Raw genomic sequence first — 19,230 nt, 5'->3', positions numbered from 1 at the left:
AAATTATTCAATGAACTCCCACTCAGATAGACATCCCTCTAGTCATCTAAGTGAAACATGATCCGAGTCAACTAGGCCGTGTCCAATCATCACGTGAGACGGACTAGTCAACATCGGTGAACATCTTCATATTGATCGTATCTTCTATACGACTCATGCTCGACCTTTCGGTCTTCCGTGTTCCGAGGCCATGTCTGTACATGCTAGGCTCGTCAAGTCAACCTAAGTGTATTGCGTGTGCAAATCTGGCTTACACCTGTTGTATTCGAACGTTAGAATCTATCACACCCGATCATCACGTGGTGCTTTGAAACAACGAACCTTCGCAACGGTGCACAGTTAGGGGGAACACTTTCTTGAAATTATTACGAGGGATCATCTTATTTAAGCTACCGTCGTTCTAAGCAAATAAGATGTAAAACATGATAAACATCACCTGCAATCAAATAGTGACATGATATGGCAATTATCATTTGCTCCTTTTGATCTCCATCTTCGGTGCTCCATGATCATCGTTGTCACCGGCATGACACCATGATCTCCATCATCATGATCTCCATCATCGTGTCTTCTTGAAGTTGTCTTGTCATCTATTACTTCTACTACTATGGCTAACGCTTTAGCAATAAAGTAAAGTAATTACATGACGTTTATGTTGACACGCAGGTCATAAATAAATTAAGACAACTCCTATGGCTCCTGCCGGTTGTCATGCTCATCGACATGCAAGTCGTGATTCCTATTACAAGAACATGATCAATCTCATACATCACACATATCATTCATCACATCCTTTTGGCCATATCACATCACACGACACATGCTGCAAAAACAAGTTAGACGTCCTCTAATTGTTGTTGCAAGTTTTTACGTGGCTGCTATAGGTTTCTAGCAAGAACGTTTCTTACCTACGCCAAAACCACAACGTGATATGCCAATTTCTATTTACCCTTCATAAGGACCCTTTTCATCGAATCCAATCCGACTAAAGTGGGAGAGACAGACACCCGCCAGCCACCTTATGCAACTAGTGCATGTCAATCGGTGGAACCAGTCTCACGTAAGCATACGTGTAAGGTCGGTCCGGGCCGCTTCATCCCACGATGCCGCTGAATCAAGATAAGACTAGTAACGGCAAGTAAATTGACAATATCGACGCCCACAACTGCTTTGTGTTCCACTCGTGCATAGAAACTACGCATAGACCTAGCTCATGATGCCACTGTTGGAACGTAGCAGAATTTTAAAATTTTCTACGCATCACCAAGATCAATCTATGGAGTCATCTAGCAACGAGGGAGAGGGGAGTGCATCTACATACCCTTGTAGATCGCGAGCGGAAGCATTCAAGAGAACGGGGTTGATGGAGTCGTACTCGTCGTGATCCAAATCACCGATGACCTAGCGCCGAACGGACGGCACCTCCGCGTGCAACACACGTACGGTTGGGAAGACGTCTCCTCCAACTTGATCCAGCAAGGGGGAAGGAGAGGTTGATGGAGATCCAGCAGCACAACGGCGTGGTGGTGGAAGCAACGGTGATCTCGGCAGGGCTTCGCCAAGCTCAGGGAGAGGGAGAAGTGTCACGAGAGGGAGAGGGAGGCGCCAGGGGCTAGGTTGCGGCTGCCCTCCCTCCCCCCACTATATATAGGACCCTAGGGGGGCGGCGGCCAAGGGGGGTGGAGTGCCCCCCAAGCCAAGTGGGGCGCCCCCCACCCCTAGGGTTTCCAACCCTAGGCACAGGGGGAGGCCCATGGGGGGCGCACCAGCCCACTAGGGGCTGGTTCCCCTCCCACTTCAGCCCATGGGGCCCTCCGGGATAGGTGGCCCCACCCGGTGGACCCCCGGGACCCTTCCGTTGGTCCCGGTACAATACCGATTACCCCGGAAACTTTCCCGATGGCCGAAACTTGACTTCCTATATATAAATCTTCACCTCCGGACCATACCGGAACTCCTCGTGACGTCCGATATCTCATCCGGGACTCCGAACAACTTTCGGATTACCGTATACTAATATCTCAACAACCCTAGCATCACTGAACCTTAAGTGTGTAGACCCTACGGGTTCGGGAGACACGCAGACATGACCGAGACGACTCTCCGATCAATAACCAACAGCGGGATATGGATACCCATGTTGGCTCCAACATGCTCCTCGATGATCTCATCGGATGAACCACGATGTCGAGGATTCAGTCAATCCCGTATACAATTCCCTTTGTCAATCGGTACGTTACTTGGCCGAGACTCGATCGTCGGTATCCCAATACCTCGTTCAATCTCGTTATCGGCAAGTCACTTTACTCATACCATAATGCATGATCCCGTGATCAACCACTTGGTCACATTGAGCTCATTATGATGATGCATTACCGAGTGGGCCCAGAGATACCTCTCCGTCATACGGAGTGACAAATCCCAGTCTTGATTCATGCCAACCCAACAGACACTTTCGGAGATACCCGTAGTGTACCTTTATAGTCACCCAGTTACGTTGTGACGTTTGGCACACCCAAAGCACTCCTACGGTATCCGGGAGTTGCACAATCTCATGGTCTAAGGAAATGATACTTGACATTTGGAAAAGCTATAGCAAACGAACTACACGATCTTTAAGCTATGCTTAGGATTGGGTCTTGTCCATCACATCATTCTCCTAATGATGTGATCCCGTTATCAATGACATCCAATGTCCATAGTCAGGAAACCATGACTATCTTTTGATCAACGAGCTAGTCAACTAGAGGCTCACTAGGGACGTGTTGTGGTCTATGTATGCACACATGTATTACGATTTCCGGATAACACAATTATAGCATGGACAATAGACAATTATCATGAACAAAGAAATATAATAATAACCATTTTATTATTGCCTCTAGGGAATATTTCCAACACTTGGGGCCTCTTTCGGAGCTCCGCCGGAGGGGGCATCGATCACGGAGGGCTTCTACATCAACACCATAGCCCCTCCGATGAAGTGTGAGTAGTTCACCTCAGACCTACGGGTCCATAGTTAGTAGCTAGATGGCTTCTTCTCTCTTTTTGGATCTCAATACAATGTTCTCCCCCTCTCTTGTGGAGAACTATTCGATGTAATCTTCTTTTTGCGGTGTGTTTGTTGAGACCGATGAATTGTGGGTTTATGATCAAGTCTATCTATGAATAATATTTGAATTTTCTCTGAATTCTTTTATGTATGATTGGTTATCTTTGCAAGTCTCTTCGAATTATCAGTTTGGTTTGGCCTATTAGATTGATCTTTCTTGCAATGGGAGAAGTGCTTAGCTTTGGGTTCAATCTTGCGGTTTCCTTTCCCAGTGACAGTAGGGGCAGCAAGGCACGTATTGTATTGTTGCTATCGAGGATAACAAGATGGGGTTTTCTTCATATTGCATGAGTCTATCCCTCTACATCATGTCATCTTGCTTAAGGCGTTACTCTATTTTTAACTTAATACTCTAGCTGCATGCTGGATAGCGGTCGATGAGTGGAGTGATAGTAGTAGATGCAGGCAGGAGTCAGTCTACTTCTCTCGGACGTGCTGCCTATATACATGATCATACCTAGATATTCTCATAACTATGCTCAATTCTGTCAATTGCTCAACAGTAATTTGTTCACCCACCGTAGAATACTTATGCTCTCGAGAGAAGCCACTAGTGAAACCTATGGCCCCCGGGTCTATCTTCATCATATTAATCTCCTACTACTTAGTTATCTCCTTTGCTATTTACTTTGCCTTTATTTTACTTTGCATCTTTATCATAAAAATACCAAAAATATTATCTTATCATATCTATCAGATCTCACTCTCATAAGTGGCCTTATAGGGATTGACAACCCCTATTTGCGTTGGTTGCGAGGATTTATTTGTTTTGTGCAGGTACGAGGGACTCGCGCGTAGCCTCCTACTGGATTGATACCTTGGTTCTCAAAAACCGAGGAAAATACTTACGCTACTTTGCTGCATCATCCCTTCCTCTTCGGGGAAAACCAACGCAGTGCTCAAGAGGTAGCAACAGGGACCCGTATCACTCATCTGGGCTCCAACATGCGGATGAAGCTTAAAGCGGCCTATACTTTGATAGAACAGATGTATTCTAGATCCCAGCAAGCCATTTGCACTACAGCTTATAACAAGCCTCCTCCAACGCTGATAAAAGAAACCATCGAAAAGCTGGCCTTGCTGCCTGCCCGGTTGGATGAACTGAAGAGATCAGCCGCAAGGTCAGGTGCGCTGACCGCGCTAATCCGGGCCAAGGCGTGGATTCCAGATCTTGAACCAGCAAATATCAGCAAAGGTTATCCTGGTGTGAAGGAAGACGGTTCAGATTTCAACAATGACGATCTCCGAAGGTTGACAAAGGAAATGCGGCCTATAGCAAGCAAATTGGCGGATGACACGGATCTATCTCATTATCAACCGGTTTGTGATGTTGAGGGGAAAAGACAACCCGCGTCGATTCATGATGTAGAAGATCTTGTTCTGCCGATTCGTAAGCATACTTATGCCCCTGACATTAACCCTTCCAACCTAATTCATGAAGAAGCCGTTTTTCAAGCCTTAACTGGAATCGATTGGTCATCGATTGATTTCCAGCGACTGGGTGGGGATGAGGAGAATGCACCCGCTCAAGATGACCCTCAATCTTCAAGCCGTCTAGATGAAGAATCTTAATCTGAAAGCTGGTTTAATCATTTGCCAAACTTGTTGAAACAATTATCTTGTGTGGGCACTAAAGCACCTTGTAATAGGCTAGTTCAAATACTTATCTGCTTATGCCATCGAGCATACTTGTTTTGCTTAACATTGATAACTCGCCATGCTTTTGGGATCTATTATATGCATAATCCATAGTGGCTTTATTTAGCTTATTCCTGCAAAAAATTTGAAAGTGTCCTAGCGGTTTACCGCTGGACGGGTCATGGTGCCCAAACATATATATAGCCTGGATGCCGAACCAAGGCTGTAATATGTAGATATAAAATATATGATACCTGTGGTATATCTCGTTTGGCTTACCAACTGTTGTTATAACAAAAGGTGATAACACCAATCTGGAGTGTTGATGACTCCTTGCCTCCTTGTCGGTTCATACCGAAATCTTTCCAGGTGATGGTAAACACCGGTTTATGCATATAATTGTGGTGACCTGTAGTCAAACCAGACCGGAGCAATATTATTGCCGGACTAAAACTGACCATGTACTGACAACTTAATGTTGAAAGCCATGCTGGGTTGTAATAGACACTGGTTTATCAAAAAATATTCATAAATCCCTTATCAAAAGATGTTTAAAACAGCAAATACAAAAGAAATATGCAAGGCTTTTCATGGGCTGCCAGGCCGCTGAGTTAAACCGTTTTTCAAAGCCTTTTAAGATGGACCTCAATATTTAACCAATCATCGTTTTAACTTTGACAAGTTCAGGGTCTATGAGATTGACTTGTCAAACATTCGATGGGTCATACCAGGTTTACCTGGACGGAGTGGCTTACTTAAAGAGGCAGGATAACCCGGGGTTTTAGGTGAATACAGCTGGCTTCCAAGCCTGGCTTGATAGCCTATTACAAGGGTGCAAGCTCGTTGTTCTTTGAGAAGCAAGGAGCCCCCAAGTAATATTTGAGCTGTGCTCAGTGGGTACCTATGTTTGAGTTGTGCTTTTTGCAACAGACTCTCTTTGGTTCCACATAATTTCCTTTTTGGCTTTAAACCTATCAAGAGGTGTAGCTATGGTGTAAATACAACCAAGCCCCCTAGTGATTTCCCTATTTGGCCTGAAGCCGATCAAGAGGTGTAGCTATGGTTCGAATACGACCAAGCCCCCTAGTGATTTCCTTTATATCTGTGTGGCTTTATAAGCCAGGTGAATAGAACTCCGCTTTGTAAGTAGAAGCCCCCATGTAACCACACATGATGTAAAAAAAGAATAGAGACCCCGCTTTAGCTGAGGCTCCGGTTTATTATATAATATATACATTGTCATAAGTATGTACATAAGAAGAGCATGTGGCTCAAGTATAGTAAGGCCAAAGAAGAGCTATATTCCATGGCCGCTGGGTCTCCTCCTCTGATTTGCATGAGACTTTGTGCTCTCGAACATCGATAAGGTAGTATGACCCGTTGTGCAGGTTTTTACTGACCACAAAAGGTCCTTCCCAAGATGGGGATAACTTGTGCATATCAGTCTGATCCTGGATGAGCCGGGGCACCAGATCGCCCTCTTGAAAAGTTCTGGTCTTAACCCGGCGGCTGTGATAACGTTGGAGATCTTGTTGATAAATCGCCAACCGCGCCGCTGCGAGATCACGCTCCTCATCTAACAGGTCCAGTGAGTCCTGACGTGCCTTCTCATTTTCAGCTTCAACGTAAGCCGCCACACGGGGAGAGTCATGACGGATGCCCCACGATGGGCGCCAACTGTCGTGGTTTTGTCACGGCAGATGTCCTCGTGAAAGGACTTAGTCGTGGAGCCATCGCTACGGGTTAGCTTAAAGGGGTTAAACCGGACAAGGGACACGAGAGTTTATACTAGTTCGGCTCCTTACGATGAAGGTAAAAGCCTACGTCTAGTTGTGATGGGATTGCTGGGGTTTCGATGACCAGGGAGCGAATCCGCTTTGCCTGGCTCTCGAGTTGTTGTTCTCTGTCCCTAAACCGCTGACGGGTCGTCCCTTTATATACATAGGTTAACGCCTGCCGGTTTACAGAGTCCCGAGGCCAAATCATAAACGTGTCCAGATCGGTCTCTATTCCTTCTAACTTACAATACAAGTTACATATTCATGCCGGTTTATGTCTACATGCCTTAACCCGCCTTTGGGCCTTAGGCCTTCCTGAAGCGCCACCATCCTTGTCTTCATGGGCCTCTGAATAAAGCAATCATCATGGGGATAATCCGGCCTCTCCTAGCTGGTTTCTGCCCGGTGGTAGTATCCCCAACATAATGGATGTCTTGTATTGAGAGATATACCTTGCTAGGCAGACAGACTCAATCAATTCCTGAATGAACGAAGCATATATCAAGGACTTGTTCTCCTGCACACATTGACGAAGCTCATAGAAGGTGAAGTCCAAGACATTCACTTTCGTTTTTCTCATGAATTTACATGAAGATATCCAACATCAAGCTCCTCATGTTATGTGAGTCACCGGCCTTAGGATTGAGAGTGTACCTAAGGATGTGACGCTTCAAACCCATTAAGCTACGGGAGAATGGCGACCAACCAGCATAGCCACGTGGCGCATGCTGGTTGGCCATGGCAAGAAACTTTTTGATTTTTTTGGAAGATGAAATTAAGAAAAAAAAATTGATTCTTTTTGGAAGATAAAATTGAGGCCTTTTTTTCCTTTTGAGAAAAGTTTTTTTGGAGATTATGTTTGAAAGATGAAAGTGAGACTTTTGTTTTTTATTCTAAGAATGTTCTTTAGGCTTTTCCTTTTTCTTTTTGAGATGGATGTGATGTTCATGTGTTGTGAGAAAGTTTTCTTTTTAATTTTGAGATGAAATTGAGGTATTTTCTTTGAGAGGAAGAAATACACGCACAGCTTCCTGTCAAGAGACCCACAATGGCGGGCCCCAAGCACTAGTAGTATCATTACACTGGCAGCAACTCCTTGATAGAACTGGTGACAAAAGACTTCTCCTATTTGTAGGCAAACACAATCTCATCCATGTGACGCTGCCCAACCTCATGGACATGACCAAAGTCTTCATTCTCCTCCTCCAGAAACTGATATGGAATGACCTCGGAGAACTTGGCCATAGAGGCAGAGCACTGGCGACTCCCAAACATCCAGGTGAGTGTGTGGGTAGTGTCATTGGAGAAGAAGACATACAATGGCAAAGAACTACATAACAAGGTCTTTTGCTGCTCCTCCACCTATAACTCTAGCGGTTGATACCTCGCCAGCATCCCTAGCAAAAGCAACACAAAACCGTCATAGATGCACACCATTGCGTCCATGGGAATCACAAACCCCGAGCACCTACCAGTGTGGAGTTGAATCCATGAAATCCCCGAACAGCGCCACTCTAGGCGTGCTGCCGTCGAACACTGGGTTTAGATGTAGGGTTGTGATGCCAGACACCCTTGAACACCGACTACGAATGCATGTCGATGTAGCCATGACACCCGGTCGAAGCATGACCACCTCTACAGGTGTGCTACCCGTACCCCCTGATTAACCACTACAACGCAGCGGAAAACATGACAACCCTCGAATCCTTGACAACCAATGCGAGAGCATGAACACACCCCTATGAACACACGCATACCCTACTTTTATGAGCACCTCCGGAAAACTGAACCGTCACATTATCTTGACGAAGTCATGACAAATGCCCCCATTGTCGATGGGGTCGTCTTTTTCCATTTAAGGAATATCACCGGAAAGTTTGAAATAAATTCAGAAAAATGCGAGCATCGTAAGTTTAGAACTTGAAACCCGATGGGCTGGTTTCACCACGAAAAACCTAGGCATCTATACTTTAGAATTGCCTAAAAAAGAGAGAAAAATATATACTTTAGAATTTGGTAGACATGTTTGATGGTCTGATATGCTATCAGATACTGTATTCCGTGCTATCAGATATTGTATTCCCGTGAATATCATGACTTGAATAAAGTTTTCAGTTTTGGTAAAGCATATCTAAATATGTCATAAATATTACATATCTAGATGTGCCATAAATATTACACATCTATGTCCTAAGTTATTGATCTTACGCCGAGATTCGTGTGGATATCTTACTAAAGTTTTTCACCGCTCAGAAAAAAAAACTCTGCCGATTCGCCCACGACGTAGTCAGGTCAACGCACCTCTCGAGCTCTCTCGCCCGAGACCGACGCCGGCGGTGCCGCACGCCGCCTCCGTCTCTTCTCCCCGACCCTACCTGCACATCCCCGCCGTCGATCTGCTCAGCCCCGCCGCTGTTCGATCTCCTAAGCTCGGCCGCGTATCTGCTCAGCCCCGCCGCCGTCGGGCGTCACCACACCTGCAGCCACCATCGACGCTGGACCACGGCGAGGCGTCGATGCCCTCCATGGCGGGAGCTGGGATGAGGGCGTCCATGACGGGCAGGACCCCGTCCTCCCCCAGTCTCCCACCTCCTCCCTTCAGCGGCCCGACCCAATACGATGGCATCACTCCATCATCCCCATGGCCGCCGCCTTCCTCGGCCGGGGACAACTTCGTCCCCGGGGCCGCCTGAGCCGCTGCTGCGGTACGCCTCTTTATCCACACCCTTTCCTGGTCTCTTCTCTTCCTTTCTCACATCACAGTCTCCAAATTTGTTGTTGCCCATGCCTGATTTAGGAGAAAACAACGAGCTTGTGAGAAAATCTGTCCGGCTCTGTTTGTTTCTACAATTGGCTCCGAATCACTCGTGGACACTTGGACGTGCTTCAGGCAATTGCACTGGAAATGGCCCGAATATAGATTCAGCTTCACTGGCAAAGCTGATTCCAAATGGCTGTTGGTTTCAGCTTTTGATTTTTCCTATGAGAATTCTGCTGCCTAAAGCAGAAACAAACACGGCCGGATGGTTAACTGATACCTTGATGGCAGTGCATCTTAAGAAATTAATTCCCTTTTGTGTATGCGTCATCAAGTACAGTAGGTCGTAGCACGTCAGGGGTTCAGATATGACACATGACGACGATTGCGGCTCCGGCCGCCGGCAGTGATTGATTTCGTTACCTGTGAGATCATCAACGCCTGCAACTTTCCAATTTCTGACTATAATATGTGCAAATGTGCTGATCGAGCATGTGCTGTTAATCGTTCCATCCAATCTTGCTCGTCAGATAGTTTATTCTTGAACTTGGCCACCAAGCTGCCTCCTTTGTCTAACATGACATGACGAGATTCTTTTACTCCACTTGACCCAGGCACGCTGAAATTGACTTGTTCAGCTTGCCTGCCAAGCGAGTAACTCTGTTTCCTCTTGGTTCCTTACTGAATTTGTCCTCGAGTGGCCGGCCTATACAACATTATTGAGGTTGATTACTACTAGTATATTCTTTCACAAACATGATAAATATACCCCCACTTCACTTGTTAACACCTACCTTCTTCAGAGCCAGAGCGTGAGATTTCAAGTATGTTGCCAGCCATGGAGGAGCCCCTTGTTGGGGGCAACAGCAGCACTGAGGAGACAGGAGGGGCAAAAGAGAGCTTGGTGGTGACCGAGGTTAAGAAGCAGCTGTACCTCGCCGGGCCCCTCGTCGTCGGATGCCTGTTGCAGAGCGTCGTGCAGATGATATCGGTCATGTTTGTCGGCCATCTCGGTGAGCTCGCTCTCTCGAGTGCCTCCATCGCCACCTCCTTTGCCGGTGTCACCGGCTTCAGCTTGTTGGTATATTTTATGTGAATTCGTCACCTCTCCTACATATTTTGATCTTCATGAATGAACAACTAACATCAACCTGAATATCTTCTCTTGTATCTGTTTGTAATCATCTTAGTCTGGCATGGCGAGCAGCTTGGACACACTGTGTGGGCAAGCCTTCGGGGCAAGACAGTACCATCTGCTTGGCATCTACAAGCAGAGGGCAATCCTTGTGCTCACTCTGGTGAGCGTTGTGGTTGCCGTGCTCTGGGCGTACACCGGGCAGATCCTCCTGCTCTTCGGCCAGGACCCAGAGATTGCCATGGGGGCAGGGAGCTACATCCGGTGGATGATTCCAGCACTGTTCGCTTACGGACTGCTGCAGTGCCATGTTCGGTTCCTCCAGACGCAGAATATCGTCCTCCCGGTGATGGCGAGCGCAGGCGTCACGGCGCTGAGCCACGTGCTTGTGTGCTGGTTGCTGGTGTACAAGCTTGGGCTGGGCAACAAGGGCGCTGCCCTGGCCAATGGCATCTCATACCTGGCCAATGTGTCAATCTTGGCTATCTACATCAGGGTCTCTCCATCCTGCAGGAGCACCTGGACAGGCCTCTCAAAGGAGGCGTTTCACGACATCCTTAGCTTCATGAAGCTAGCCGTGCCATCTGCGCTGATGGTTTGGTGAGTTTTAGTTTGTGCCCCTCAGATTTGCAGGTAGATTTTTTTCGCGCTCCATCTTCGACTGAATCTGATCCTACATGTACACAGCCTAGAGTGGTGGTCGTTTGAGCTGCTGGTACTTCTCTCCGGACTTCTCCCTAATCCCAAGCTGGAGGCATCGGTGTTGTCCATTTGGTGAGTTGCAGTTTTTCAGGGAGTATTTCACATTCTGTATGTCCTGTACTGACGGGAAATATGGAACTGCTTGCAGCTTGAACACATCTTCATTAGCATTCATGATCCCCTTCGGTCTTGGGGCAGCCATAAGGTACGACCGAACAACTCTGTCTCATAACCTTTTGCCATGCCTGCACTACTACTTTATCGTACAGTCATTTTGGCAATGAAACTGTGTATCTTGTCATTGTAGCACCCGTGTTTCAAACGAGCTTGGTGCTGGGCGACCTGAAGCTGCCCGTCTGGCTACTCGTGTGACCATGGTTCTGGGTCTCGTGACAGGTGTGTCATTAGGACTTATTATGATCTCGGTGCGCAATCTATGGGGGTATGCGTACAGCAACGAGAAGGAGGTGGCAGAGTACATTGCGAGAATGATGCCGCTTCTCTCTGTGTCGATCATTTTTGACGATCTGCAATGCGTTCTTTCAGGTAAATATAGACGATACACCAAATAACACAATTCCATGTACTTGGCTTGCAAGACCATTTCCTGAATTTCAACTCTAGTCTTATCTTCTTGCCTCGTATCATTTGGATGAACATCATTGATGAATGATATGTAGCATTTTGGTGAACATTACTCTCAAGATACCTGATCGTAGAGTGGGGTACTTGATATATTCCAGGTATTGTCAGGGGCTGTGGCTTGCAAAGGGTTGGTGCTTGTGTCAATCTCAGTGCATACTACCTTGTCGGCATTCCAGCGGCGCTATGCTTTGCCTTTGTCTACCATCTTGGCGGCATGGTACTGATTTTACCACCCATACCATGCATACAGAAAGTTGCAGTTTCACCTCTATTTCATTCTCATGTGAAGAAACCTCTCAAAACATATGTAATGGTATGAACTCCAGGGGCTGTGGTTCGGAATAATCTGCGGGATAGTGGTACAGATGCTGCTGCTGCTGGGCATTACCATGCGCACCAACTGGGATAAAGAGGTAAGGCAAATCAAACCAAAGCCTCTGCTACGCATTACGCATTATTTCGCCGGTTGGCTTCTTGGTGTCTCGAATTCTTATAGCGTGTGGCTCATCATCTTCCATTTCTCCTCCCTAGGCTCTCAAGGCAACGGACAGAGTTTTCAGTTCGTCTCTGCCTCTAGACATGACGACATGAACATGGAACATGATGCATAATTGCTCTTGGCCAGGACCAGGATGCTGGTTGGGCAAAGGAGATAAGGAACTCGTTAAGAATTTAGAGTTAAAGAATTTAGAATTGGTCAAGGCTTCGTCTCCATGTCACCAACATGGCGCTTCCTCTATGGAAACATCACCCGACGAAATGATCTGTTTTGGTGGTTTTTGTCGAAGGCATGAGATGGGATGGATGTTTTTACAGGCAAATGCATGCCACTCACTTGATACGGTATGGGAATAAATCAATAAAGCAAAAATGTGGTGTTTACTAGAAAGTCCGTGAGATAAACGCACCATTCATCATTGAACTCTCGCGGGATGAGCACATTGGCCACACGTCCCAAAATGTGTAAAAATGGTCACTTTGGTTTGTTTCATGAGCAAATGGGTCAGTCCCCGTTTCCAGCCGTAATGGGCCTACTTGGCTTGCTGACTCAGTGTGGGACACACTGTCAGAATTTTGTCGGCTAGGAAAAATCGTACAGGAGGGACTCGTTTTATTCGATGCGGCCCTTTAGGTTATTGTTTTGTTTTTTTTCCGCAAAAATGGCCGTCGGTTCTCCGTCAAAATCCCCAATTCACCCAAATCCTGCCAAATCCCTAGCTCTTCTTCTCACTCGGCCATCTCTCTCAATCTGACACCGCCGCCACCTAGCTCGAGATGGACCAGTTCCAGGGAGAGAGCTGACGGCCAGAGAACAGAGATGACCAGATGCGAGGCGAGACCTCTGCAGGTGCACCTTGTCCACCTTGTCCTGATTTGCCACCCTGCATCCCAAAATATATTGCAAGTCTGAATGTATGCCCTCTCTGGTCAATGATCTTGCTCTCCCTCTCTTCTCCCATGCTATTTTTCTCTTGTTATTTGTGATCTCTGATGTTACATTAATTTCTTTCTACCGATGGACATGGTAATCTGCAGGGAGTGGGCATCTAGGAAGAGTGCAGTGAAAAGAATAGATGCACTGATGTTAGTAAAAAAACAGTGCAATGGCAGTTCCCAGTTTCTACGAAAACAAAGTGAAGAGGAATGACTTACTTTACGGTTATGTTTACGAAAACAAAGTCCAGTCTTGAATTGTATAGTTGATAGAGTAGTTAATTTTGGAATTTGATCCTGGCTTGCTAATTCAAATTTACTTAATTTTTAAATTCCATAAGAATTATAAACTGCATACGCGGTACAATGTTGTTCAAGACAGACTCTTTACATCTGGACAGATCATGTTGATGTGACGTAGGCTGTAAATAGCCTTACAATCTTGAAGCTAGACAACATTTTGATCCTTATAGCCTTTGTTTCCTCAAGTGTATCAACTGATTCCTTGTATTCTTTCTGCTCTAGCATATTTACATGTATCCTTAAATGTTGCTTCTTTTTCCTTGAGATGCTAGACCGCAGTGTTTTTTTTCCACTACAATGATGTATATTTTCTGATTTCATTTGTTGTTGATGCAGTGGAAAGCGGGATAAACAGCTGAATATTGTTATGCTAATACTTTTCTTGCTGGTGTGTGCTTTTATCAGTTAAAATGCATGTTTCTCAAGAGACACAAACTGCAATTGATTCAGAATGAGAGTGGCAACTTTCGCCTTTGCTTCTGCCACATACTTTTGTATATTGACATTCAACTGTTTTGGTCGTTCCCATTTAGTTTCTAAATTCCAGTTAAGCCTTGTGGAAGTGTAGCAGATCATAAATTTGAGACATGGATCCAACTTTCTTATGGTGCATGGAGAAATACTTACCACGTCAGATTTCAGATCTGGACTTTAGACTTCAGAAGTTCCTTTGGCCCATTCTGTCAGGTCTTTATTTCTTCTTCTCTTGCATTACGTTTCAGATTTGGACTTCTCTACATTTGCTCCCTATCTTAGATCATTATTTGTTCTACTTCTTGTGCATTTTATATATGACATTCTTTGTCAACTCTTTGTTTCTTCTTCTCTTGCATTGCATTTCAGATTTGGATTTCTGTAAATTTGCTCCCTATCTTAGATGACTATTTGTTGTACTTTTTGTGCATTTTTCTATGTCGTTACATTGGTGCAGTGATTTCTTTTGCACTTCATTCTTCCTAAAAATAGCCCTACAAAAAAAATAAAAATAGCCCTATGAAGTTTCTACACAAATTTGGAAGACATGTTTTCCTTCACTCTTTTGGAAGAATGGGCCAGATATGACACATGACGACGAGAGCTTCCAACTTTTGACTATAATAGTGCAATCATCAACGCCTGTAGCTTTCCAACTTTTGACTATAATAGGCTCTGGCTCCGGCCATAATCGAGCATGTGCTGTTAACTGTTCCATTCAATCTTGCTCGTCAGATAGTTTATTATGTCAGATATCTTGAACTTGGCTGCCAAGCTGCCGCGTTTGTCTCACATCACATGAGATTCTGTACTCCACTTGACCCAGGCATGCTGAAAATGACTGGTTCAGGGGCACGTTCAGTTCAACTTGGCTGCCAAGCGAGTTCCTCTGTTTCCTCGTGGCTTCCTTACTGAATTAATCCTCCAGTGGCGGGCCTATACAGCATTGATGAGGTTGATTATTGGTACATACGTGATAAATACGCCCTCACCTCACCCACCATCTTCAGAGCCAGAGCTTTCAAGTTTCAAGTATGTTGCCAGCCATGGAGGAGCCCCTTGTTGGGGGCAGAAGCGACACCGAGGAGACAGGAGGGCCAAAGGAGAGCTTGGTGGTGACTGAGGTTAAGAAGCAGCTCTACCTCGCCGGGCCCCTCATCGCCGGATGCCTGCTGCAGAACGTCGTGCAGATGATATCGGTCATGTTTGTCGGCCATCTCGGCGAGCTCGCCCTCTCGAGTGCCTCCATCGCCACCTCCTTTGCGAATGTCACCGGCTTCAGCTTGATGGTATGTCAATTCATCTCCTACATGTTTTGATCCTCATGGATGAACAACTGACGTCGACCTGATTACCTGAATGGTTTTTTCTTTGTATCTGTTGATGATCATCTTAGGCTGGCATGGCGAGCAGCTTGGACACACTGTGTGGTCAAGCCTTCGGGGCAAAACGGTACCATCAGCTCGGCATCTACAAGCAGAGGGCGATCCTCGTGCTCACTCTGGTGAGTGTTGTGGTTGCGGTGCTCTGGGCGTACACCGGGCAGATCCTCCTGCTCTTCGGCCAGGACCCAGAGATTGCCATGGGGGCAGGGAGCTACATCCGGTGGATGATTCCGGCACTGTTCGCTTACGGACTGCTGCAGTGCCACGTCCGATTCCTCCAGACACAAAGCATCGTACTCCCGGTGATGGCGAGCGCAGGCGTGACGGCGCTGAGCCACGTGCTTGTGTGCTGGTTGCTGGTGTACAAGCTTGGGCTGGGCAACAAGGGCGCTGCCCTGGCCAATGCTGTCTCGTACCTGGCCAATGTGTCAATCTTGGCTCTCTACATCAGGGTCTCTCCATCCTGCAAGAGCACCTGGACAGGGCTCTCAAAGGAGGCGTTTCACGACATCGTCAGCTTCATGAAGCTTGCCCTGCCATCTGCACTGATGGTTTGGTGAGTTTAAGTTTGTGCCCCTCAGATTTGGAGGTGGATTTTTTTCCGCGTTCCATCTTCGACTGAACCTGATCCTACATGTGCACAGCTTAGAGTGGTGGTCGTTTGAGCTGCTGGTACTTCTCTCCGGACTTCTCGCAAATCCTAAGCTCGAGGCATCGGTGTTGTCCATTTGGTGAGTTGCATTTTCATGGAGTATTTCACATTCTGTATGCCCTGTTCTGATGGGAAATGTGGATCTGCTTGCAGCTTAAACACGGCTTCATTAACATTCATGATCCCCTTCGGGCTTGGGGCAGCCATAAGGTACGACTGAACAACTCAGCCTCATAACCTTTTGCCATGGCTGCACTACAACTTTATCGCACAATCACTTTGGCAATTAAACCGTGTATCTTGTCATTGTAGCACCCGTGTTTCAAACGAGCTTGGTGCTGGGCGACCTGAAGCTGCCCGTCTGGCTACTCGTGTGACCATGGTTCTGGGTCTCATGACAGGTGTGACGTTAGGACTTATTATGATCTCGGTGCGCAATCTATGGGGGTATGCATACAGCAATGAGAAGGAGGTGGTGGAGTACATTGCAAGAATGATGCCGCTTCTTTCCGTGTCGATCATTTTCGACGATATGCAATGTGTTCTTTCAGGTAAATATAGATGATGCACCAAATAACACAAGTTCCAAGTACTTGCAGACCATTTCCTGAATTTCTACTCTAGTCTATCTTCTTGCCTCGTATCATTTCGATGAGCATCATTGATGAGCGATATGTAGCATCTCGGTGAACATTACTCTCAAGATACTGATTGCAGCGTGTGGTATATATACTTGATATTCCAGGTGTCGTTAGGGGCTGTGGCCTGCAAAGGATTGGAGCTTGTGTCAATCTCAGTGCATACTACCTTGTCGGCATCCCAGCGGCGCTATGCTTTGCCTTTGTCTTCCATCTTGGCGGAATGGTACTGATTTCACCACCCACACCATACCATAACATACCATACCATACAGAAAGTTGCAGTTTCACTTGTACATATTTCTCATCTGAAGAAACCTCTCAAAACTAACTTATGGGTCTGAACTTCAGGGGCTGTGGTTTGGAATAATCTGCGGATTAATCGTGCAGATGCTGCTGCTGCTGGCCATCACCATGCGGACCAACTGGGACAAAGAGGTAGGCAAAGCAAATCAAACCAAAACATCTGCCACGCATACGCTTTGTTCCATTGGTCGGCTTCTCGGTGTCTCGAATTCTTGTAGTGTGTGGCTCATCATCTTCCATTTCTCCTCTGTAGGCTCTCAAGGCAAAGGACAGAGTTTTCAATTCGTCGCTACCTCTAGACATGACATCATGAACATGGAACAAGATGCACAATTGCTCTTGGCCAGGACCAGGGCGCTGACTGGGCAAAGGAGGCAAGGAACTCGTGAAGAATTAATTGGTCATCACTTAGTCTCCATGTCACCAGCATGGCGCTTTCTTGAAGGAAATGTCACCCGACGAATGGTCTGTTTTGGTGATTTTTGTCCAACACATGAGATAGAAATAGAATGGATGTTCTCACAGGCAAAGGCATGGCACTCAGTCGATACGGTATAAGGGAATAAATCAATGAAGAAAAAATGTGGTGTTTACTAGAAAATATGCAGTATGGATGCAACATTTTCCCTTTGAGAATTTAGTAGAGTAGATTATTATTTTCTTGGTAACAAAATATTAGGTTGTTTTGTCTCGGTGGTCGCTGATGTGGAAAAACTGAATTACTACACTGCCCAACGACAAGGAAGTGGTGGAATATGGGCGGAGGCAATTCCATCGTCTAGATTTGCCAAGGATCACTTGATCAAGTACATGATGAATTTGTGACACGTTTTGGGGTAAAAGTATTGGGCAGACGATGGAATTTGTGACAAGTTAAAAAAAGCAGAATCCATTTTAGTGGACCGGGATGACATCGGCAAACTGATGGGGCCTATCAAGTAATAGAACTCATTCCCTAAAAAAGAAGGAAAACACTTGGCATCAACTGGCGGATCACACGTGAGCATCCGCCGGCTCATTCGTACGACACGTGTCCTGCCCAAGTGGTTCTTTTTCTTTCTTTCTTTCGATCAACGTGACCCCTGCTTATTGCTCACTGTCTGCTATGACCAGTTTCCGCAGCAAGGTCTCTGTTACAAAAACTATAGTAAAACCTTTGTTGCACAAAAATTAAATTTGCAATGAGACCCCTATTGCAAAAAATAAAAATAAAAATTAGAACAAGACGTCTGTTGCAACAAAAAGTAACAAGATCTCTGTTAAATGATAAAAGGTGATGCTCGATCACTTAATGCATCAGATTCGACGGCTCGTGAGGTGGTGGATCTTTTAAAAAGATCCTCCGGTCTATGCGTAGCACCGCCCAAAAAAGAAGCAATAAAACACATTTGTCACTTGATCAAATGCTTTGTTCTAAAAAACAAAAAACTGATCCACTGTCTGTGTACATAGGGGGTCTTCTCCACGATCGGTCATCCAAATCACCAATTAACCAATTAATAAACGTTGGTTTACTCCTTCTCTTGAGCGCACTTGATGTTTGCTATGCAAGGGTGAATTGGTGCACATTGCATTAGGTTTCTTTTTGGGCATTGCACATTGCATTAGTTTGTTGGGTCACTTTTGACTTTCCTTTGCTATGCAAATTTTAGAACTCACGCGAGTCTTTCGTTTTCGGTCTTTTGGGGGAACGGGGAACATTAAGTGTTTTTTAGGTTTTCTTTTTGAGAGAAAAGTATTTTTTGGATAGGAGAGAAGATATTGTGCTATGTTATATGGACAACTTGTTTGAGTTGAACAAAAAAAACATATCCTTTATGACGTTCCTCTGAATTTGTGTCACTTTTGTTCTTAACCAGCATCAAATTTTACATTTAATGGGGAACCGGGGAATACATCAAAACTCCCATGGGAGTCTGAGGGACCCTTGTGTCCTTTGCACTTCAAGATCAATCGTTTTGTGCTATGTATGTTGATTTGCGTTTCTTGTTCCCTATGGTATATCTACAATGGATATTTGCATTGCTTAGGCTTGAGCACTAGTTATTGTCTAGTCTGGTACATTGCACTAGGAACTACTATTGTGTGTATAATTAGAAATTGTACGTATCAATTGATGCGGCGAATTTCAGTAGATAGAGAAGTTAATAAAAGTAGAGAGAGGAATATATATGCCCCTGTTACAACACATGGGCATATTTCCTAGTAACAGAAAAAACTTAGAGATGTTGTTCACGACCTCCACATACGCGATCCTATCGGGGGTGGAC

At 45.7% G+C, this 19,230-nt stretch overlaps 3 protein-coding genes across 5 annotated transcripts in view; all 3 read left to right on the top strand.

The window, feature by feature from the left end:
- Positions 1-8,806: 8,806 nt before the first annotated feature.
- The window catches only part of LOC119302963 (protein DETOXIFICATION 16-like), a 45,667-nt gene continuing 35,243 nt past the window's right edge, over positions 8,807-19,230 (top strand). Inside the window, exons 1-10 of one of the 3 annotated variants that reach the window (XM_037580026.1) lie at positions 8,807-9,233; positions 9,901-10,010; positions 10,090-10,367; positions 10,477-11,021; positions 11,109-11,195; positions 11,272-11,328; positions 11,431-11,669; positions 11,867-11,985; positions 12,095-12,181; positions 12,300-12,437. In XM_037580026.1, the coding sequence (XP_037435923.1) occupies positions 10,113-10,367; positions 10,477-11,021; positions 11,109-11,195; positions 11,272-11,328; positions 11,431-11,669; positions 11,867-11,985; positions 12,095-12,181; positions 12,300-12,359 (1,449 nt within the window). In that variant the 5' untranslated portion in view covers positions 8,807-9,233; positions 9,901-10,010; positions 10,090-10,112 and the 3' untranslated portion in view covers positions 12,360-12,437. Of the gene's footprint in view, positions 9,234-9,900; positions 10,011-10,089; positions 10,368-10,476; positions 11,022-11,108; positions 11,196-11,271; positions 11,329-11,430; positions 11,670-11,866; positions 11,986-12,094; positions 12,182-12,299; positions 12,612-13,841; positions 13,962-19,230 lie in introns of those variants that run through there. The other 2 variants (XR_005147805.1, XM_037580025.1) reach the window with 2 other exon arrangements.
- LOC119302965 (protein DETOXIFICATION 16-like) overlaps positions 10,172-19,230 on the top strand; it is a 43,344-nt gene continuing 34,285 nt past the window's right edge. Inside the window, exon 1 of the mRNA XM_037580029.1 lies at positions 10,172-10,299. The gene's annotated coding sequence lies outside the window, so the exon portion shown is untranslated. The remainder of the gene's footprint in view (positions 10,300-19,230) is intronic.
- Positions 14,983-17,682, top strand: LOC119302964 (protein DETOXIFICATION 16-like). The gene is made up of 8 exons (XM_037580027.1): positions 14,983-15,268; positions 15,376-15,920; positions 16,009-16,095; positions 16,170-16,226; positions 16,329-16,567; positions 16,762-16,880; positions 17,006-17,092; positions 17,214-17,682. Exons 1-8 carry the CDS (start codon positions 15,014-15,016, stop codon positions 17,271-17,273), a joined length of 1,449 nt encoding a protein of 482 aa, XP_037435924.1. The 5' UTR covers positions 14,983-15,013; the 3' UTR covers positions 17,274-17,682.

This window comes from Triticum dicoccoides, chromosome 5A, assembly GCF_002162155.2.
Source record: "Triticum dicoccoides isolate Atlit2015 ecotype Zavitan chromosome 5A, WEW_v2.0, whole genome shotgun sequence".
NCBI lineage: Eukaryota > Viridiplantae > Streptophyta > Magnoliopsida > Poales > Poaceae > Triticum > Triticum dicoccoides.
Note: the sequence above shows the minus strand (reverse complement) of the source record. Positions and strands in the feature narration are given on the sequence as shown.

Coding starts and splice junctions, on each gene's coding strand:
- LOC119302964 (XM_037580027.1), top strand. CDS start 15,014: ATGTTGCCAGCCATGGAGGAGCCCCTTGTTGGGGGCAGAAGCGACACC. Junction 16,568..16,761: donor TATGCAATGTGTTCTTTCAG/GTAAATATAGAT, acceptor TTGATATTCCAG/GTGTCGTTAGGGGCTGTGGC. Junction 17,093..17,213: donor GGACCAACTGGGACAAAGAG/GTAGGCAAAGCA, acceptor TCTCCTCTGTAG/GCTCTCAAGGCAAAGGACAG.